Source organism: Liolophura sinensis, chromosome 13, assembly GCF_032854445.1.
Source record: "Liolophura sinensis isolate JHLJ2023 chromosome 13, CUHK_Ljap_v2, whole genome shotgun sequence".
In the NCBI taxonomy this organism is placed as follows: domain Eukaryota; kingdom Metazoa; phylum Mollusca; class Polyplacophora; order Chitonida; family Chitonidae; genus Liolophura; species Liolophura sinensis.
Genome location: NC_088307.1, coordinates 10,514,147 through 10,537,788, shown reverse-complemented (window position 1 = coordinate 10,537,788; position 23,642 = coordinate 10,514,147). Strand labels below are relative to the sequence as shown.

The following is a 23,642-nucleotide window of genomic DNA, read 5'->3' as shown; positions in this document are numbered from 1 at the left end:
ATAATGACAGTCAACTATTTACAAACAACAACATACACATGTGTATTAAGACTGATTCGTGACACGACTGAGGTTCCAGGTTGGGGCTTGTGATATACAGGCTGGCAGCTTTGGTGACACATCTAGGGGGATTCACACGTGACTTACAGAGCCTTATACACATGCCTGGAATTGGTGGAACACCTAGGGATTCACATACATGTTCATGTAATTAACGGATGCTTCTATATACACATAAATATGTGGAAATACGTGGAAACCGCGGCGAATTTGGGAATCCACATGCAAATATTTACGGCTGCTTCCACGCATATTTATGTGGAATTTGAAACGCATCTGGGGATTCACATATACATGAATTAGTGATTCTTCTACACATATATGTGCAGTTGTATCGTATCTGGGGATTGACATAAACATGATTTATTGACGCCTTCACACTTAATATATGAAATTTGCTCTACAGGTAAGTATGCTGAATATGTGGCACATCTGGTGGATCGGCACACAAAGTATTAGATAGCGGTCTGCTGGATCCACCGGTTACAAATGCTAACTGTGCATGCATTATTAACATGCATGGTTTTTGTGGCACACCTGGAAATTCACATTACATGTGAAAAACCTGATGTTTCTGCACTTGTGGAATTTGTGGCACGTTGGGGATTGAAACATGAAGTGATATACATGAATGCAAATGAATGTTGACGAACATGCAGACATTTTGGGATTTGCAAGTGAATGATTGCACATATCCATAGGCTTTGTAGCTACTTTGGGGATTGAAATACAAAGCCAAAATCTATGCCTTCTCTTGAGAAACAGATTTTGGGACAGACATATCATAGAACTGATCCATGTACAGGTATAAACCTGCCTGTGTAGAACAGAATGCCAGTACCGGGTATCACATCTAGGAATTTACATGTACATGTTACACATGATGAAAAGACTCCAGGCATTCCCTTACTGATAAAAGTAAGTAAAATTGTGACATATGACTGGCCTACCATGATACATTCTTGTATAGGTTTTAGGCTTGTTTCTAGTGATGTGTACATTTGATGGAGCACAGAGGGTTCTATGCACATGTACAGTTATAAATGTGGATTTGGTGAACACATTTTGAAAACTTGCATACAGTTATATGTGCCGCATCAGGGAAACATTTACAGGCACATGCTGATTTTGGTGAAACATTTAGGTGTCCGCATACAGATACAGTTATACGCAGGTTTGATGAACCATTTAGGCACCTCCATAAAACACTATATGCAGTTGTAATGAAATACTGTATTTAAAGGTCCAGATAAATATACGGATTAGTGACACATTCAACTTTTCTCTGCAGTAGAACAAACTTAACAAACCTACATGTATATGAAGTCAAGTATAGTTCTTCAGCAATTTCAATAAAATGGAAAAATGTTCCTGTACTATCGCAAATCTAATCTTTTACTGATAGCTGTTTTTGTTGACTGAAATCTCTAAATCTTGAATTTGATGACACGCGATTTGTCAGAGGTAACTAATGAAGCAAACACATGCTCAAGTCTGTGGTTGGCAAGTGACTAGGCAACAGATAACTAATCTCACGATTTGATGGTGGAATTAAATGCATTATCTGAGGCTTACATCTTAAACTGTACACCAAATTCTTTTAAAAGCAAATTTACACTAGCTGCAAGATTCTAATGTGGGGCAACATTTTGGAGGTAATAATTTTGTTGTTGTCAGGATATATGAAATGGGCAATGAGAATGTCACTGACAGTGAAGGATGATGGTGAAACTTGAGAAATGAGGGTGACACCATGAGAAATGAGGGTGACACAATAAGAAATGAGGGTGACACAATGAGAAATGACAGTGACACAGTGAGAAATGAGGGTGACACAATGAGAAATAAGGGTGACCCAATGAGAAATGAGGGTGACACTCACTGTTAAGTGTAAGGATGACACTGACCATAAAGGTTGAAGGTAACACTATGAAGAATGGAGGTGGCACTGCGAGAATGAGTCTGACACTATGAAGGATGAGTGGGGCACTCACTATGAAAAATGAGTGTCACACCTTGAAGAATGAGTGTAACACTATGAAAAATGAAGGTGACACCAGAAGAGTCAGTTCAATATAACGTGACAAAAGAGACTTACTTGTACACTCACTATGACGGATGAGGGTGACATGATGAAGAATGAAGGTGAAACGGGAAGAATTAGGGTGACACAGTCCTTATAAATGAGGGGGACTTTAACTATGAAGACTGACGGCGACACTGACAAGAAAATAGAAGTGATATTCAAGATGAGTATGAATAAGAACAGTGACACATTAAAGAATGAGGTTGATATGAAAAACCAAGGTCACTCTGACCAAGGATAAGGGCAGTATATCAATGAACACTAAGGGTGACACTATGACGAAGGTCTGTCACCCAATGAAGAAAGAGGGTGGCACTATTAACAATGAGGGCCACACTGAAGAACGAAGGTTGCACAACGAAGGAGGAGGGTCACACTACATCGTATGAAGACGGAGGGTCAAGCAATAAGGGTGGGGGGCACTATAAAGAATGGCAATCACACTACGAAGGAGGTGGGGGGGGGGGGGGCACATAATAAAAAAGGAAAGTGACACTATGACGAAGGTCTGTCACCCAATGAAGAAGGAGGGTGGCACTATTAACAATGAGGGCCACACTGAAGAACGAAGGTCGCACAACAAAGGAGGAGGGTCATACTACATCGTATGAAGAAGGGGGGGTCATGCAATAAGGGTGGGGGACACTATAAAGAATGGCAATCACACTACGAAGGAAAGAGGGGGGGGGGGGGGTCACGTAATAAAAAAGGAAGGTGACACTATGAAGAATGAGGATCACACTATGAAAAAAGAGCGCAAGGCAATGAAGAAGGAGGGTGACACTATAAAGAATGAAGGTGACACTGTGCAAAAATAACAATGAAGATCACACTGAGAACATTCGTTTTCAGTCCACCATTCTTCAAATATATCTAAATGTACATGTAGCAAGTCAACTGAAGTTATTCTTCCCACACACCAGGCCTGTGAGATGATTTGCAAGTGAGTTTTAACAGATTTAACAGTGTTAAAAATACCAGAAAATAGTGAAAATAAAAGATGAGAAGAAGATTCATGAATTTTACATATTGACAGCTGGGTAAGACATGTGCCAGGAGGGACTGTTTACAAATGTTTGATGATTTGTTGTTTTGGTGTCTTAAATCCACGTTAAAACACTATACATGCCATAAACACTGTAAACTGATCAAATTCCATAGATTCATTGTACCTGTAGTTCAAAGGTCACAACTGGGAGGGAAAAGATCTCATCTTAAAGGGCAAATGTCAAATCTAAAAAAACGGTCACAGAATTAAGAGGACAAGTTTCATGCATGACATAGGGGTGTGGCTAGTACATTTACGTAGCTGCTATTTAAGTCTACTGTAAGAAATATATGCATTCTATTTACAGAGACTGTGTAGAGATTTTTAATGAAAACATATCACAATTTAATCTTCCAGACAGTATTTGCTTTCAGGTTTTTTTTTTGTTTTTCTTTTTTGCGCCCTGTTTGTTTGTCTGTTCCTCCGTTCGTCTGTACATGATGTCTGCACTGATCACGAGACCCTGCCTGGATATTGGTCTATTAAAATCTTCACGTCAGCGAACCACGACGCCACGTCCACATTCTTGGAGGAGTAGTGTCGGATAAAGTTGTGTTCCTGCAAATGGTGATGAGGGAAATCCGTCAGAGTCAATTTAATACAATTTTGGAAAATGTTGGCTAAAAGACTATACCACAGAATTGGGGCAAAAATTCCATACTAGGTTATCAAATCTAATTTTCTGTATTCGCGACGTACAGCTCAAATCATTGCCTTCCAGTAAATATCACATCCACACTTGTACCATTTATAGAGTGAAAATGATTCAAAAATTTCAAAGTTATGATGCAACTCGTTTTATAACTTTTAGAAACTTGGGCATTGATTTTGAAGGGTAACATGTAAAGATGAGGTTGAGGCTTTCTGAAAGGTAATTATATGAGCTGTTCTAAAAATAATACAAAAACTTTGAATGGATTTGTGCTGATTGTAAAAAAAAAAGTCTCCAGTTTACATTTTCTGGTTTTGAAATTACGCTAAATCCTGAACAAATTCAACCACAAACAAATGTATGTTTTGGTATAATGGAGGAATGTTCTCTGATATGAACGGGTATTAAAATACATAATTTCTGTGAGGTTTTCATGTGCCCCTACCTAAAGAGTATATCATAATCTTCAAATTTAATGATTTATGTTTTCATACTGCATCTAAAGTTATATTTTACTAGTCGAATTTGTAGAGAATTTAAGCCATTCAAGACACAAGCGAAAAATACCAGCTCAAAATGATATAAAAGGACATTACATCTATGATTTAGCAACATGAATGGTGTTAGAATATGTTTCTATACCTACATAAATAACAATGTTAGTACGTTTATTACAGTCTACTTAATAAAGATATCATTAAATTAAGTCATCAAGTTCCTAGCCTCAGGTTCTCCAAGCGATTCTAGACTCAGAAGTCAAAATTTCAAATCACTTTAAAACTGTTACTTCTTACCTAACAAGGTCAAAATATTGCTTGACATTGTAAATTCTGGGTGAGTTATTGTAAAACAAATTTCGGCTAAAAATAACAAATAGGACCATACAAATCAATTTTGACTTATGTTTGCTTCATGCTCCCAGGGCCTGATGACTAACTCGTTCAGTTTGTTTGCTTTGTGTTTAACATGTCTTTAAACACAACCAACTGATTGAAACATAAAGTGATATACATGTGCTCTATTTGACAATTTTAGCCACTCAGTCAGCTGCTAACCTCAAACATGTAAGCAAGGCACAAGATATAATTGAAAAGCAGTTGTGAGCTTAGGGATGTGCAAATCCAATGACTGCATTATCATGACCATATTTTAATGTGTTTCCTTCGCAAATAAAAATTGCCGTGATCAACCAAGTTAAAAAATTCACAAGAACAGAATTAACAATAATCAAACAAAAAGTAAAAGAAATGTTTTGTACAACTGATGCAGTACTTACCAAAAGTTTTTTGTATTTTGGTCTCTTCCTATAGTCTTTTGTCAAACTGCAGAAGAAATGCATAATAACACTTGGGTACTTTTGGGCAGACACTAAGAGATGGCAGGGCAAGAGGAGGTTAACTCCTCCTGACTAAACAAAATCCCCCCTTACTTGAGATCGTAAAAAACATTCCGGGTCACCCAAAAATCTCTAGGGTCAGTTGAGTAACACGGAACTGAATATTTTTTCAGTTCTTTGTGTCATATGTAACAAATTGTTGTTAGATTGCGATCTCACATAAGGGGAGATAATCGCAGAGTTTGACTGTAGTTTCAAAAATGTAGTAGTTTCCCTTTGCAAAGTGAATGACAAAATTGTTGGGGGGTGGGGGGGGGTGTACCTAGCTTATTTGCAAAGTCTTAAATCTGTGTAAAAATTTAAAATCCACAGGCATCACCTGCAAGTTTGTGTCCTGTGCTAGGAGAATTTGTCTCCCTCACCAATGGGCACAAAACTTCTCCAACAGTTTACATTTGTTACCCATATCAAAACTTCAACAGATAAAATCTTGCCATTCTAACATCAAAATGTGAAACAAAAGATTTTTTCCCTTGGATTTATGTAATAATATGACAAAAAAAGCAAATAAAAGTGATATAATTCTAAGATATATCTGAAAAATTACTAGCAACAGGAAACAATGAATACAATGATGGCCCATCCATCTGTATGAATGAATGATAGCTACCTTTCTGAACTAGGAAAACAACAGCATGCCCTGTGATCCAAATGGTACATACCAGTCTGTAACGAAGGAATAGAAATTTAGGGTAAATCCATTTCCTGGGGGGAGACGAGGTGGGTCTTCCTGTATGACCTTTGAGAGAACCTCAAAATCTGTCTTACATCCTTTGTATGGGAATTCCCCTGTGGCCAATTCCACCTGAACAAAGGTAAAAGACAACATATACAAATATTGGCAGAAAAGCTACATATTTAAAGAAGCAACACCTGACCTTTTTTAGCCAAAAATTTATCTGTGCAAATCCGATCAAATTTTTGCTATCATTTGGGAACAATCCAAGACCTTTCACAAAATATTAACCTCGCTCTTTGCACTTGACCGTTCAAAATCGGTAACAAAATTCTAAAAGTTATAAAGCAGGTCATATTAAAATATTTGTCAAATGTTTGAATTATTTTAGCACACTGAGATAAGAGTCCGATATTTACTGGAAGGCAATAATTTCAGGTATTTTTGGTATCAGAAAATTTTATTTGATTAATCGAATGTGAATTTTTTGCCAAAAATCTTCATTATAGCCTCTTTAAAGTAACCAGAGTTATATTAAAACTGGGTTTTTATCCTCTGTTCTACAGACAGAGTGATACAATAACAAAAACGAACACAGCAAATCCCAATGAAGTTGTCACTGACTAAATACAAGTAAGATATGTCATAATGACAATGTGGCATGGGGTAGGACGCTTTTCGAGAATTAAAAGTCAAGATAGGTGTGAAAATATTTCCATACTACCAAGCATTACCAGCTTCCCACATGATACAAAGTTTCAGATTGGTGAAACAAAGCACTGCCACTAGAAGCTTACCACATGATACAAAGTTTCAGACTGGTGAAACAAAGCATTGCCACTAGAAGCTTACCACATGATACAAAGTTTCCGACTGGTGAAACAAAGCACTGCCACAAGAAGCCTACCACATGATACAAAGTTTCAGACTGGTGAAACAAAGCACTGTCACTAGAAGCTTACCACATGATACAAAGTTTCAGACTGGTGAAACAAAGCACTGCCACTAGAAGCTTACCACATGATACAAAGTTTCAGATTGGTGAAACAAAGCATTGCCACAAGAAGCTTACCACATGATACAAAGTTTCAGATTGGTGAAACAAAGCATTGCCACAAGAAGCTTACCACATGATACAAAGTTTCAGATTGGTGAAACAAAGCATTGCCACAAGAAGCTTACCACATGATACAAAGTTTCAGATTGGTGAAACAAAGCATTGCCACAAGAAGCTTACCACATGATACAAAGTTTCAGATTGGTGAAACAAAGCATTGCCACAAGAAGCTTACCACATGATACAAAGTTTCAGACTGGTGAAACAAAGCACTGACACTAGAAGCTTACCGTATGATACAAATTTCAGACTGGTGAAACAAGGCATGACCAGCGTACATGTACCACATGGCTTCAATGCTTCATGTCAATTCAATACAGCATTACATTCTCAAACCCAGGACTAATCTTACCAAAGAAATTCCTAAACTCCAAACATCTGCTCTGATGTCATAGTCTGGTTTCTTGGGATCCGGAGGTTCAATTCTTTCTGGCTGTAAACAAACATCAGATTTACATGGTTATAAGTTTTCTGTTCTTCCATAATGTTTCAGTCAGCAATTCAATCTTCACACACAACAACTGCCCCCCTAACCTTCGCCAACTCCCTTTAGCAGGTAGCCTAGAGTTGTCTTTCCCTGTTTCTTGTCAGTGAACAGCAACAATGTGTAATGTAATTCAGCACCTATGTCCCTCTACTGCCAATGTTTCCGTAGTAGAGAAACATTCTCCGTTCAGTTTTATAGCGGGACCTGCAGCATTATGGTGGGAGGAAATCAGAAGGAAACCCAATGATATAGCTTTGAGAACTCTTGTAAATGCATCGGGAAGTTTACAAGACATAGGCGATGAGAGTTTATAGTGGAGAGGGTATCCCTCCTGTTCGGTTACAAATTCTGCGTTCCTTCAATTGTTGATGCAGGACAGACTTTATGTCAGGAATGGGGAAAACCTGATGCATCATGACTGCAAAAAGTGGTTTTAGGTATCTGATTGGTGTTTTACGTCGTACTCAAGAATATGTCCCTTATATGGTGGCGTCCAGCATTTATGGAGGGAGAAATTGGGTAGGGCGACCATCTGCAGGTTGCTGGATTTTGATTCATTTATTTATTTGATTGGTGTTTTACGCCGTACTCAAGAATATTTCACTCATACGACGGCGGCCAGCATTATGGTGGGTGGAAACCGGGCAGAGCCCGGGGGAAGCTGGATTTTGAAGAGAAATGGATATTTTAGTGGAGTTTTCCTCGATGTAACCAGTCGAGAATGGATATTAAGACTTGCTGAAGTGATCAAGATGGTCACATTCTCTTAAAATGGTGTGACTGTGCTGCTTTACATTAAGTTTTAAGGCCAGCACTGTTCTGCAAGGGACCCTAAAATAAGGCCCAATGAGATTTTCTAGTTCCAGGATTAAATGTTGAGTTAAATATCAGAAATTGTTGAAAATAGACCTCAACATTTAATTTAGTTGAATGGTAAAGAGAGCTCTGATGAAGAACACGGTCAAGGGGAGATAATCCAACTCACAGCCATGTATGCCGCGCAGCCAGCACTTCTGGTTTTCGCCTTGGAATCCACAAGTCTACCACTTATTCCAAAATCACACAGCTTTACCGTACCCTTCTCATCTAACAAGATATTTGAAGGCTTAACATCTGAAACAGTGCAAAAGAATTAAACATAAACGGACTGAAGGGCTTGTCTCTTTAGCTGAATTCCCGTTATTTTCGCGTAACTATTGGAGTGAATCCTAGGACAAGACCCCTACTACTGAAACAACTGTTACGAAAGACAGCTTACTGTGCATGTACAGCGGCAGTCAGATTTCTAAGCAGAGAAAACACAAGTATTTGCTGTAAATTATCGCACTTTGTCAGGTGCCAGGCACACCTGCTTAAGGCAACAAGAATTTCATTTTAGGTTTTACAAGTGAGCCGAGACCAAAAATATCTAGAAAAGGAATATAAAAAAATTCAAAATACAGGTTTTTGTTTTGCTTTACATGGACATTTTTAAGATTTTCCAGTTAACATGTTTTTTAGAGGAAGAACATCAGGGACAATCTACATTTCCCACAAATTACTGTAATTCTTCAACCTTTTCACATGTTTGTAAGGTGTTTCTTCAAGCATATTCTGAAAGCATTATTCTGTGTAGACTGATAAAATTATACTTTTTGAGAAACCATGAAATTTGCTAAACCAATTGATGCAGTTTTTGTCTCCAAACTGAAATCAACAATAACAATGTAAAAAGCTTGGGAATTGAAAATGGAATGGAAAAAAACATTGAAAATTCCCTTCTTAGTTTAACTGATATGAGCATTTTTATGATTTTCCTGTTTCTTACAGGTTTCTGATCAAGTAAACATGACTTTAAGAGGAAGAATAGCAGGGACAGTTAATAGTAGGTTTTATTTTCATTTTTATACCCTCCGCAAACATTGAGGAAAAAAGTCATTCTGCCTGTTAAACAAAAATACAAATTGGTGTGGCCTAAACTTATTTAAGCTGCATGTTACCAAGAAAGGGCTGCACACCACTCTGCAACCGCACTGGTTGGAAAAGTATTGTTGGCAGCAAGAACAAGGCTTTAGTAAGTTTGGAGCTTCATGTGTTGGATTGTCATGTAAAGTATTAAAACAAGAAACTGACAAACCCCTATGTATGACTCCATGCGTCTCTTTCAGGTAATGCAACGCCCTGACAATCTGAAACAGACAAGAGGTAAAGATAACTTCCCCGTTCAAAACTTCCTCAAATGATATTGAAGGATACACAATATGACTGTTTTTAGTTTCTAGATATCGAGTTGTGTTCGAACATAGAAAAAAGGACAAAAACTTCTCAGCTTTCTTCTTGAGGAGTAAAAATGACTTTAAAATGCAGTTTTCCTAAAGCCCCAGCAGTGACTTTGGAAACACATGTAGCTGTCAAAACTTGCTGGGGTGAGAGTCCACACTGAAGGTACCACATGTAACCAGGTTTTGTGTTCCCCATCACGTCATTCCCAAATATTCTCACCGCTGACGGAAACTCTGCATAAAACAGAATGGCTTCAAAATGAAGCTTAATTTTCACGTTATGAACATCAAAATCATTTAACAAATCTATCCATGTCCGTGTATGTACGTACCGCTACAGCCATTTTGCCTAAGATTTGCTCTGGAATCGCCATGCGTGTCCTCTTCAACAACTTGTCCAGGCAGGTAGACATCAACTCCATACAGATCCACACTTCACTCTGATGTGTAAACCAGAACACAGCATAGTTGAAATTACCACACAAGGCTTTTGTTGTACAGTCTTTAGTTTAAGTAGTTTAGTTTTTTAGGTGACGTATATTGCTCATCTTTAAACCAATACAGTTTTAATAAAGTTTTTGTAAAAAAAAAAACACATCATAGCTTGGAAATGAATATTCAAAGAAGAGATGCTCAAACCTTTTTTGCTCAAAACAGTTTTTTGCTGATATATATATATATATGTAAAGCATTGTGTAAACTTATTTATTCAGTCTTGTGTCCTGTAGAAATGTTCAAGTCTCCACAGATATGCATGTGTGACTATTACAGCCAAACTTACGGGTGTAATAAAGTATCCTAAACAATGAAGTACGTAAGTATAATCATGACTGGAATATGCACGTGTCATTATTACAGCGTAACTTATTGGCGTAATAAAGCACCGTACAACAATGAAGCACGTAGGTATAATCATGACTGGAATATGCATGTGTCTTTATTACGGCGTAACTTATTGGTGTAATAAAGCACCCTAAACAATGAAGTATGCAGGTACAATCATGACTGGAATATGCATGTGTGACTCTTACAGCGTAACTTATTGGTGTAATAAAGTACCCTAAACAATGAAGTATGTAGGCACAATCATGACTGGAATATGCATGTCTGACTCTTACAGCGTAACTTATTGGTGTAATAAAGCACCCTAAACAATGACGTATGTAGGCACAATCATGACTGGAATATGCATGTGTGACTATCACAGAGTAACTTATTGGTGTAATAAAGTACTCTGAACAAGAAAGTATCGTAGGTACAATCATGACTGGAATATGCATGTGTGACTATTACAGCGTAATTTATTGGTGTAATAAAGTACAGTAAACAATGACATATGTAGGTACAATCATCACTGGAATATGCATGTGTGACTATTACAGCATAACTTATTGGTGTAATAAAGTACCCTAAACAATGAAGTACGTAGGTACAATCATGACTGGAATATGTATGTGTGACTATTACACCCAAACTTACGGGTGTAATAAAGCATCCTATACAATGAACTATGTAGGTACAATCATGACTGGAATATGCATGTGTGACTATCACAGCCGAACTTACAGGTGTAATAAAGCATCCTAAACAATGAACTATGTAGGGACAGTCATGACTGGAATAGGTACAGTGTATATGTGCCTATATTACAGCATAACTTACGGGTGTAATAAAGCATCCTAAACAATGAACTATGTAGGGACAGTCATGACTAGAATATGTACAGTGTATGTGTGCCTTTATTACAGCATAACTTACGGGTGTAATAAAGCATCCTAAACAATGAACTATGTAGGGACAGTCATGACTTGAATATGTACAATGTATATGTGCCTATATTACAGCATAACTTACGGGTGTAATAAAGCATCCTAAACAATGAACTATGTAGGGACAGTCATGACTGGAATATGTACAGTGTATATGTGCCTTTATTACAGCATAACTTACGGGTGTAATAAAGCATCCTAAACAATGAACTATGTAGGGACAGTCATGACTGGAATATGTACAATGTATATGTGCCTATATTACAGCATAACTTACGGGTGTAATAAAGCATCCTAAACAATGAACTATGTAGGGACAGTCATGACTGGAATATGTACAATGTATATGTGCCTATATTACAGCATAACTTACGGGTGTAATAAAGCATCCTAAACAATGAACTATGTAGGGACAGTCATGACTAGAATATGTACAGTGTATATGTGCCTTTATTACAGCATAACTTACGGGTGTAATAAAGCATCCTAAACAATGAACTATGTAGGGACAGTCATGACTTGAATATGTACAGTGTATATGTGCCTATATTACAGCATAACTTACGGGTGTAATAAAGCAGCCTAAACAATGAACTATGTAGGGACAGTCATGACTAGAATATGTACAGTGTATATGTGCCTTTATTACAGCATAACTTACGGGTGTAATAAAGCATCCTAAACAATGAACTATGTAGGGACAGTCATGACTGGAATATGTACAGTGTATATGTGCCTATATTACAGCATAACTTACGGGTGTAATAAAGCAGCCTAAACAATGAACTATGTAGGGACAGTCATGACTGGAATATGAACAGTGTATATGTGCCTATATTACAGCATAACTTACAGGTGTAATAAAGCATCCTAAACAATGAACTATGTAGGGACAGTCATGACTGGAATATGTACAGTGTATATGTGCCTATATTACAGCATAACTTACGGGTGTAATAAAGCATCCTAAACAATGAAATATGTAGGGACAGTCATGACTGGAATATGTACAGTGTATATGTGCCTATATTACAGCATAACTTACGGGTGTAATAAAGCATCCTAAACAATGAACTATGTAGGGACAGTCATGACTGGAATATGTACAGTGTACATGTGCCTATATTACAGCATAACTTACGGGTGTAATAAAGCATCCTAAACAATGAACTATGTAGGGGCAGTCATGACTGGAATATGTACAATGTATATGTGCCTATATTACAGCATAACTTACGGGTGTAATAAAGCATCCTAAACAATGAACTATGTAGGGACAGTCATGACTCTTGATGACCACATCTAGATCCATAATGATACGTTTATTTTCTTCACGATTACCAGATCGTCGCATTTGCTGCAAAAGAAGCAAGAAAACAAAACATTCATCAGAGATCAGGTATCTTTTAAGGCTGAAACTTACTTTGTTTTTTTTTCAAACCAACATTGGCTTTTCTGATTCCTTGATCCATATAAATTTACAAGGACGGGGAAAAATACTTAAAATCCACTTTCTACTAAACACGACAAGTGATGGTACTGAGCTATTTATTAATATTTTAATGTTCATTTAACCACATTTGTGCTGTACTTTTTTTGATTATTTTTCCAATTCCAGGTGTGGGAAAAAGCATGGCTTGAAAGAAATGCATATCGCAAAATAATCTTCAATGAATACCCTAATAAGTACCCTCATTCCGCAACCTTCTTGCATACAAAAGAGCAGCCGTCAGTGCAATTTGTGCACCTTTTTAGTTTTTGGAGGTTCCTATAAAGTGTAATTTTATCAGTCTACACAGAGTAATGTCTTCAGAATATGCTTGAATAAACACCTTGCAAACATGGGAAAAGGTTGAAGAATTACAGTAAACAAAATTTAAACTTTGAAGAAATACATTTTGGGAAAATTCTCAGAGAATGAATGAATGTATATAAATAGGATTAAAACTTGAAATAAATGTCTCTTGCAAAAAAAAAAAAAAAGATTATCAATTAAAACTACTGCTATTTGATATCTAAAATTGTACCTTCAGAAGCATGTAAGGCACAATGTGCTTTTTGAAGCCATCACCTGAGTTTTCCTGACGAGAAATTATCCAATCATGACAAAAAAAGCTTAAATGGCGCTAAAAGGTGGATGAATCAAAAAGAATCTAGCAAAATGTGTCCTGAAAATAAGCTAAGGTTTAGGTGAATTACAACAAACAAAATTGAGCGCTGCTTTTCTCACCTTGACGGCCATGACATAGTTGTGTTTTTTGTGCGACATCTTAATCACCTGACCACAGGTGCCATGGCCTAACTCTCCCAAAGACTCCAGGTCGTTGATATCTGTTGGAATTTTCTGAAAAACAGAAAAAATGTTGGAATTTTCTGAAAGACAGAAATAATGTTGGAATTCTCCGAAAGGTAAATAATGTTGAAATTTTCTGAAAGATACAAATAATGACATTTTTTTAATGACATCAAGTTATATTTATTTATTACTATCGGCTGCTAACAGATCTTACCATGTACAGCTGGAGAGGAAACCAGCATAAGCTGGACTTAAACTCAATGTGACAGTTAGCAACTGCATTGGTGGGATTGGCAATTGCGCCTTGCTGGTATGTTAACCTCCCTCAGCCAAGGGGGTTCCCCCATTTCATATTATAAACAGTGTGGATGAATTTTGTGAAAACAAAAAGATTTAAAAGCTCCTTTATTATTAAAAAATAAACAGTAAACCAGTTTATATTCTTATCACAAAATAACTATGTGATGGGGTGACCTTCTTAGGGCCAGTGACTTTTGGGACCATACCCTGTGTCTATACCATTTTACTAAATTAAAATTCACTTTAACCCAATCAGTGTATCTGTATTCTACCTGTTACCAACGCCATGACTATAAGTAATCAGTACCTTTATTTTCAAAATTCGTGAATAATTTATTAAATTTCAATATGTTTACAGTTCAACATTACTTGTACAAACACCACAGGCACAGCTGGAAGCTTCAATGTAAACCAGCTCTGAAAATTTCACCGAACGGATTCTTCAACGAACCTGCTATTTTGTCAAAACTTTAACACAGAAAGCTCAATACTTACCTCACCATCTATATTCAGGATACCTGTCTGTTTCATAATCTCTTGGTATTTCTGTTCAATCTCAGCTCTATTAAAAAAAAGTGACATTTCCTCAAGATAAGGGCACAATTACACTTCTGAATGATCTCTTTCATAAATTTAGATACACATCTAAATCTCATCCTTTTTCACTGAGGGTCTAGTTGATCAAAAGTGTATTAGAACTTAAGTGCAATATTAACTTTAGTCTGAACTAAACTCCCATTTCTTTTGAGTTAATTAGAACCAGCATTAAGATTTTAGACAAAATTAGCAGAAACTTACGCATCAACTCCTTTGGTAGGCTGACTGTAATGCAACATGGCTGGTCGACGACGGCCTGACGACGGGGCGGAGCTTGACCTGGGGGAGGCGCCAAACTCTCCCACTGAAAACATACCAAACACGATAATTATTCAGTGAATTGGTGTTTTATGCCATACTCATAAACATTTCACTTATACGAAAGCAGCCAGCATTATGGAGGGAGGAAACCAACAAAACTAATAAAATCTGCTGGTTTCTGGTAAACCCTTTGTGACTCGAAGCACCCAGTTGTATACAGTTCCACTGATCTATGCATGCTTGCGTCCAGTTCATCTCAACTGCTCTCAACTGAAAAACTCAAATCAAACGGTTAAACATTTTGTCCAGTAATACAAAGTCAGACAACAACATAATGGTACATGTACATGTACATTTCAGAGGAGATGGGTTCACCGTGACGCTTTAGTGGCCTGCAGCGGTGGCTAAAGGACAAAATAGAATGATGCCGTCAAAGGAAGAACAATACGCAATATTCTGAGACCTATGCCTGACAGTACATGAAACTAGCAAAATATATGTCAGAAATCGATCAGCATTCCTTGTGAACATCAACAAATAGTGGTTTTGGTTTTGTCCCATGAAGTAAAGTTTAAAAGTGAAAGACAGCACCTGACTGATGTTTATGTCCAATGAAAGATTATCATTCAAACTATCTTAAACCAAAATAAAATCTTTTTTTGGATCTTTTTCAACCCAGTAAAAGTTCAGTGAAACTCTGACTTGACACACCTTCAGCACGTCCCTATTATCGAGGGCAAGGTGACATAACGTTCACTCTAGTTCTCTAATGTTGAAGGTATTTTCCACATAATAGTCTAAGCAGTAACCTATGACAGATAAAAGTTGTGGACTTTGGTGATGAATGCATAAGTGACAAATACACTAGCAGTTTTGTCGGAAATTGGACATACTGGAAGAATATTCCTTCCACTGCTTGAACTGTTGATACAACAGGCCTACTATATCATTTACAAGGAACTCCAGGGACCCTGTTTCAATAGATTAGCTGTAGATGCACGGCCTGGGGTTCCTGGTTCAATTCATAGACTCCCGAGGGGTTGTGCTGGTGATTTGGACCCCAGTTAAATGGTCACAAAATTACAGTATAAGGGATTGTTGTACAACTAGATTCATGCTCAATAAATTTAAGTACCACTGAGGCTGATCTCGGCTTTCAACCGTCGCTGGATGTTATGCTTCAATTTTGTAGTGGTGGTTTCTAAGATGAAAGGGCGTCAGAGAAAGTACCTCGGCTTGAACATGACATTTCAATAATTTTCCTGTATTTTTTAAAAGAAAACATAAAAAAAAATTTCCCTTGTATGCCAGAAAGATGACCAGTCAAAACGTAAATTCTTCAGTTGTAATAAATTCAGAGAAAAAAATTTATACATAAGATCATAATATATTTTTATTTATAATATCATAAGATTTTTAATTAATTTTAAGCATTGTCCTGAGAGATTCCATCTTCTCGTTCCCATAAACCTGTAAGTTGTAAATCAACTAACTTTACGTCTGTGGTGGTCGATAAATGATACAGACCTGCCCAGCAAAACATTGTGAAATGGCCCTTCGGCTACATGTAACTAAATCGTTGTCAACGATCTCAATGATGTATGATGGTGTAGTTTTGTGTTATCATATGTCACTTCATGGAGTGAATGGGTACGGGCTATGTCACAGCTTAGACCACATAATCTGATAGCAGCGTGTTTGACTGGATAAAATTCTCAAAATGGCTGCCTCGACTCACAGCCATTTATTTTGCCACAGTCATTTTGTTGTACATGTTATTCGGTGAAATCTCATTTAAATTATAAAGTACGATATTTTTTTAAAATCTTCAGTACCCTGCTGTCGACTGAAATATGTTTTAGCCAGGTACTGTCTTGTCCATTAACTGCCATGTTATTTGGAAAATACTTTTACCTCCGAGAGTTTGCATGGGTGAAACCTGTAGGTGTATTAAAGTAAAGCAGCTGTTATCTGTTGATGCTCATGTTAGATTACCACACATTACATGACTGAAGAGCTGGAGTTGTCTCTTATGTACATGTTAAATAAATTAAGTTTTCGTTAATATTAGTGCATCGAGGTATGGATTGCAGAAAACTGCAGTGCCCAGAATATCCCACTGGCCGTGAGCCTCAACAGCAAAGAGTTGGTTTCAAACTTCTGGCCCCATTGGCCATTGGCCAGACAACCAGACTTATTTTCTGAATTTGCTTATGCCACTATTGCCTTATAGTTGCACATGAACACATTAATTGGTAGGGGCCTCCGTGGCTCAGTTGGTTAGCGGGCTAGCACAGCGTAATGACCCAGGAGTCTCTCACCAATGCGGTCCCTGTGAGTTCAAGTCCAGCTCATACTGGCTTCCTCTCCGGCCGTAAGTGGGAAGGTCATGTCAGCAACCTGCGGATGGTCGTGGGTTTCCCCCGGGCTTTGCACAGTTTCCACCCACCATAATGCTGACTGCCATTGTATAAGTGAAATATTCTTGAGTACGGCATAAAACACCAATCAAATAAATCAAATAAATCATTATTTGGTAACTGGGGATGGGGGGGAGGGGCATGTTACTGTAACCCTTTCCTTTCAAAGAGATTAAAATGCTGTGGGCAGAGACAAAATACCAATAACTTCTCAACTGACAACCCCCTGCCTGTTCCTCACTATGCATTATTATGGTGGATTATAACGAGTATCAATTGTTGATGCCTGTAAGTTAAGTTCTGCAAGGGTGTTATTTGTGAGATTTCAGTCAGTAGTCCCAATAGCTCAGTATTAGCAATTAAGTTGGAGAGTATTGTTAACTGTAGACACAAACATAGCCGATATCTGTAATCGGATAAGATAAAAAAGAAAACAATGTAATACTATAAATAATAAACTATCATTTCTAGGAAGACTGAAAAGAAACCGAGAAAACTCTAATTTATGTATTCAAAGTTTGTTTCAAATTCCTTACCACGGATTCTTGCTACTTTTTGTACTTTTAATAGGGTTCCGGTAACGAAACACTGTCAACAATGCCTGAGTGACACTGACAGAAATGAAATGACATTCGCCACTTGACATTGTTTGACATTTCGACACGGACGAAAACAGACTATGAATTTCTCACTACAGGGCACTAAATTTCTAACGAATCTGAAAAGACCAAATACATTAATTGATTTATCCACAAGAACAGTGATGATGAAATTTCAAAAATTCACACGATCTCACGCTTTGGCATTTAGCTTTTCTTCGAACAGGGAAGCTGAAGGCATTTTTGTCGAAGCGCCTGTCGAATAAAACGACCCAGAAATCCCCCTTTTCTCATCCTGCTGGGCAATACTTACTATTTAATTGTGGCCTCCTTGAACTAGGAACATTTAGATCCAGGTGTCGAGTTCGATCTCTATCCCTGGATATGTTTTCTGCTCGCAATCTCCTTTCCAGATCATTTATCTTGTTTTGGAGAGATGTCGCCATTTTCGCTGATAGCGTCACGTGACATCTAGTTACTTATTTTTAGCCGCGCTGTTTTGGAAATGTTAATGCCTTAAATTTACCCACGGGGCGCATTGTAAGTTCAAAAGGAACAGGCAACTGGTAGTGTCTGATGTGGACTGGTAAAAAAAATAAATAAATAAAAATAAAGCAGTGGAAGTCTGCTTTTTGTATGTTTTTCCCTTTCTTACCTTTTTACATGCAAAGGATACACATGTCGTCCACAATGGCATCCATTTTTGCAACACGCGTTCCTACTAAAAGCAATTTTAGCCAAGAAAAATGTCTTGGTCGACTTGTGTTTTAATATTTGAATTTCAAAAATTCTCAACAATTAGAGAATGAAATGCCTTATAGCTGCACATGAAATTTATTTATTACCTATTAAAACGTTTTGTTTTTTTTATTATTGACCTAGATTGGCTATACATATAAGTCTACTATACACATACTCTCAAAAAATTAATTTGTTAATTTTAACACAACGTCTGTTGTCTGAGGGATGCTAGAATGCATTCTGCTATTGCAGCAGGTTATTCCGTTAAATATAACACACATATTCTGTTAATCCAACATAAAGATTCTATTAGACTAACAGGATATTATGTTGAGTAAGACAGACTATTGTGTTATAATAACACATTCTTGCATCACTTAGATAACACTTTCTGTTAAAATTAACTGATTAATTTTCAGATACAGAAAAAGAAACAAACAAAAAAAGCAATTTTTAATATTAACAGAATTCTATCTTCAGGAGTGCTTGACTTTATGATCTGATTTCATATATTTATTTGATTGATGTTTTCAAGAATATTTCACTTATACGATGGCGATTTATTTGTCTAATTAGACTTAACTCATTTGTAAAGAATAAGAATTAAGCATCTAAAATTAATCTTACATGTTTACGGTACGTACCGATAAACATTTCCAGTTTCTTAAGAAGGTTTTGTTTTATGTCTGAATTAGACTAAAATGTGTTTGTAATGAATACCAATTAAAAGCATCTAATAATCTGAGGGAATTTTCAGGAATGAAGTATATTCTTTTAACAGACCTGCATGTAGCACGTGGGCCGGGTTACTTCATTCGAGCACGTGAGGTAAAAAGCCGTTATACTGGTTTTATACAGGACTTAACAAAAAAAAAAAAAAAAAAACAAAAAAAAAAAAAACACACAAGGACAGAGATCTTCTTCCAGTGGATATGACGAAAACTATAAAGTTTGGCAGGGTTCAAATTAGGCCTACTGTGAACGTGGTATCGGTGATTAGTAATAAAAATAGTCTGGACAGTCTTTGTATTTTGTTACATTATTTAAATGAACCAAAACGCTCAAAATGGAAATAGTCATGTTTAACATAAGGAAAACTGGACATCAGCAACAGCTGTCTTAATTATAAACATAAAGTGGAGAAGTAAACCCAGTCCAGTATGCCCACGTGATACTGATAGTCTGATTTCAATGCGGCACTGCGGCTGAGTTAGCTCTGTACGTCAGATTCTATTAATGTACCCGAAAGCAAGCATGGGTCTCATTTGTTTAGTTTCGCGCGGTTGGAGAAGACCGCGTGTGTTGAAGCGAAGAGACAACCGTGTGCAAGACGTCTCCATGCTGCGATGTTTGTTTACAAATCTTTGCAGTGATTTATTTTGTAGGTCATCACCCTATGGAAAGTGGATCGGCCGCCGAAATCTAACTCGAGCTGGATTTTTCTACTCCACTCAGGCCACGAAAATGGATCTGATGTCTGCTGCGGATAAACGGTATCAAGTAGGTCACATTTTAATCCCCACATGGTTTTAAACTAATAAGGTAATCGGATTATGAAGTTACGTCATTTCGGGGTTGCATAAGCACGTGTAAACATTTGACGGTTACAGTATGTCGTATTTAATAAGTCAGTTACTAGGATGTATTCCGTTTAGATCGATTTAAGTAACTTTAACTTCAATTTTTAAAAATGTATAGCAGCATGATTAAATGTATGTACATACTTGGGGTTTTACTCATATATAATTTGTATGTATGCTTGTGGTTTTACTCCTGCATAATTACGTATGTATGCTTGGGGCTTTACTCCTGGATAATTATATTTGCATGCTTGGGGTTTTACTCATGCATGATTGTGTATGTATGCTTGGGATTTTACTCCTGTATAATTACGTATGTATGCTTGGGGCTTTACTCCAGGATAATTATGTTTGCATGCTTGGGGTTTTACTCATGCATGATTGTGTATGTATGCTTGGGGTTTTACTCCTGTATAATTACGTATGATATTCTTGAGTACGGCATAAAACACCAATCAAATAAATAAATAAATAATTACGTATGTATGCTTGGGGTTTTACACCTGCATAATTATGTATGTATGCTTGGAGTTTTATACATGATTGTGTATGTATGCTTGGGGTTTTACTCATGCATGATTGTGTAGGTATGGTTGGGGTTTTACTTATGCATGATTATGTGTATGTATGCTTGGGGTTTTACTCCTGCATAATTATGTATGTATGCTTGGGGTTTTACTCCTGCATAATTGTGTACGTATGCTTGGGTTTGTACTCCTGCATAATTATATGTATGTATGTATGTATGCTGGGGGTTTTACTCCTGTATAATTTGTATGTATGCTTGGGGGTATACTCCTGCATAATGATACGTAATGTGCTTGGGGTTTTACTCATGTATAATTATGTACATATGCTTGGGGTTTTGCTCATGCATAATTATATATGTATGCTTGGGGTTTTACTCATGCATGATTGTATAGTAGCACGTTAAGATTGTCTCATTATTCAAGTTTTACACTAATTGGCATTAAAAGTTTCTTAAGCATCATGCCGACCTGACTGTTTAGTCAGCCTCAATCCCACTAATTAAAACTGATTGAACTTTCAATTATCCACAATATGTATATGTACCACTGGCAAATAATTAACAAATATGTGCGTGCAATGTAGGCCTACATGTATATAATGTACAGTACTGGTAGGTAATTTACATTACTTGTTTTAACCAATTTAGCAGAAAAATCAGACAGATTTTCTCACATTGACACCCACGTTGGAAAGCCTCCCTAACCACATTTCCTGTCCTCTGTGAGAGATTAAAATAGAACTACGCTTTTCTGGTCATTGTCCCTTTAAAAGCAGGTTGTTCTTTACAAAGCACATCTAAACAAGACTTCAACCTGACCTGGCTTATAGATGTACCTAAATCTGTAGCTTTGCGGAGCATTTGTTTGTTCAAGCTTTGGTTTTTTATTGTCAGGAGGCCTACTTAGATACAGGTAATTGTAATACAGCATGTCTAAGAAGTAAGTCAGATATCAGTCTATCTAGAGCTTTGCTGATAGAGCATATAGTCATCCATCCCCCCCCCCCCCCCCCACACACACACCTTTCCTCAACCCCCACCACCATTGAAGCACACACCTGATTGAAAACTGCACTACCATGCCTAGCTGGTCATGAGTGCGTCTTCTGTGTGAAGGAAGAAGGAAGGTATTAACTTGTGAAGGAATTGAAAGAAAACACATTGTCAAGAATGTCAAGGAATGTTGCATGGTTACATTATACATTACAAGTATTTTTGCATTGGGGTGTTCACATGGCTGATTTGTCCGGTGAAATCGCATTTTCACATGGCCAAGTTGTCCAGATTATACCAGTATATTCCCAGCTACATGTTGCATAACATAGAGTTTTAATTGGGAGAAAAGGTATCCACGCACCTGTCTAACCTTTTTTTAAATTATACCGACCTTATAGCCTGAGTGACCATTGAAAAAGGGTTCAACTGAAATTTTTTTTGTGTGTGTGTTTTTACAGATGTCAAATTCTTTTAGTTTATTTCATTCAGTTACTTGTGTTAATTACTTTTTTTTCGGGACGATCATTTAAAATATCAGTCTGTTCACAGGTGACAGGTGCTCTTTCGAGATATAAAATATCCTCTCCAGCTGTTGGGCAAAGCGGGCCATACAGGCTTTGACGTTTATGCTCCATCTGATACCCATAGATCGAGATACCTGTGTTTTCATGCATCTGATTGTGTTACCGTATTTTCCATTACCTCATTGAACAAATGACCAGTGTCATTGTGTTTCGAGATAGGGAGTCGAGATTTCAGATTAATGACTCATTTTGTGAGACTATCAGTGTAAAATGTTCAGGAAAGCCTTGTAAACATCGCAGCTGTCAGCGTCTTAGGACGGCAAACTATGGAATTTTCCCTGATCCAATTTTATCTGCCACGCTCTACCTAAAAAACACACCTAATTTTGCGATATTGAATTGGTGAGAATTGCGTGACTCTGTTTATAACGTACGCGATACTTACTTAAATCCCCTAGTTTATTTTTTGTGGATTAAATTTAATTCAGCCTTGGACTGGTATAATCACGGTGACAAACTGAGACCTTACTACATCATACAGTTTTGTTTTAAACCATATTAAAGAATCCCCAACAGAGCCCCTTTGATGTTCCCATCCACCTTTGTGTTAATCCCATTTCACATATATCAGAGGCCACCACATGAGCCCCTTTTGTTGGCATGGAAAAATATGGTTTGGGAGATCTCAAAATTTCAAAATGTGTCAGGTGTGTGGATAGTTTTTCTCCGGGTCAAAACTCAATGCTAGGGAACATGTAGCTTTTGGTATATGTTCCTGAACTGTGATTGATATCACCAGGACCAGATGCTTTGGTGGGTGGTGGGTAGAAAATGTATCTGTTTACTGATACATTGTTGTGAAGTGGAAACAATGGTTAGTTGCAATAGAAAGCTGATATGTTCCATCCTTTAAACTTCATGCAGCACGACATGATTATGGCTCGCCTCTTCATCATGTATAAATGTTTTGGACAGGGTAAATTAGGTCATAGCAGGCGATCTGAGCAGAGGTTCACTTAGGTGCTTACCTTTTTCATACTTCTAGATAAGCAGGTACATTGAATGATGTACATGTACACTGTAGGTGATGTGCACTGAGAACACACTAAATGTGTGATCGTTCGCATGAGGGAAGAATCCTTAAGTTAAAATTAAGATTAGGAAATTTAGAAAAATGGAAACAGATTTCTTAGTATAGATTTTTTTTCATTGGGTTCCACTTCACTGTCGCTGTCTCTGCACTGGAC

The 23,642-nt window shown here is 37.2% G+C and overlaps 2 protein-coding genes across 2 annotated transcripts in view; one reads left to right on the top strand and one right to left on the bottom strand.

Moving 5' to 3' along the window:
• Window positions 1-280: 280 nt before the first annotated feature.
• LOC135480078 (dual specificity mitogen-activated protein kinase kinase 7-like) lies at window positions 281-18,471 on the bottom strand. Its single transcript, XM_064759822.1, has 12 exons — window positions 18,339-18,471; window positions 14,947-15,049; window positions 14,644-14,710; window positions 13,783-13,896; window positions 12,790-12,909; window positions 10,116-10,223; window positions 9,639-9,690; window positions 8,508-8,635; window positions 7,388-7,468; window positions 5,905-6,047; window positions 5,123-5,168; window positions 281-3,752 (listed from the first exon to the last, which is right to left on the bottom strand). Exons 1-12 carry the CDS (start codon window positions 18,469-18,471, stop codon window positions 3,648-3,650), a joined length of 1,200 nt encoding a protein of 399 aa, XP_064615892.1. The 3' UTR covers window positions 281-3,647.
• Window positions 18,472-20,058: 1,587 nt separating this feature from the next.
• The window catches only part of LOC135480848 (folylpolyglutamate synthase, mitochondrial-like), a 29,831-nt gene continuing 26,247 nt past the window's right edge, over window positions 20,059-23,642 (top strand). The window contains exon 1 of the mRNA XM_064760777.1: window positions 20,059-20,266. Coding sequence (XP_064616847.1) covers window positions 20,105-20,266 — 162 coding nt within the window. The 5' untranslated portion in view covers window positions 20,059-20,104. The remainder of the gene's footprint in view (window positions 20,267-23,642) is intronic.

What these genes read in the sequence shown, in the direction of transcription:
- LOC135480078 (XM_064759822.1), bottom strand. Translation starts at nt 18,471, where the DNA reads ATGGCGACATCTCTCCAAAACAAGATAAATGATCTGGAAAGGAGATTG. An exon ending in CCTACCAAAGGAGTTGATGC is followed by an intron (nt 14,711 to 14,946) that starts GTAAGTTTCTGC and finishes TTTTTTTAATAG; the next exon opens with AGCTGAGATTGAACAGAAAT. An exon ending in TATTCCTTCGTTACAGACTG is followed by an intron (nt 5,169 to 5,904) that starts GTATGTACCATT and finishes TTTCTTCTGCAG; the next exon opens with TTTGACAAAAGACTATAGGA.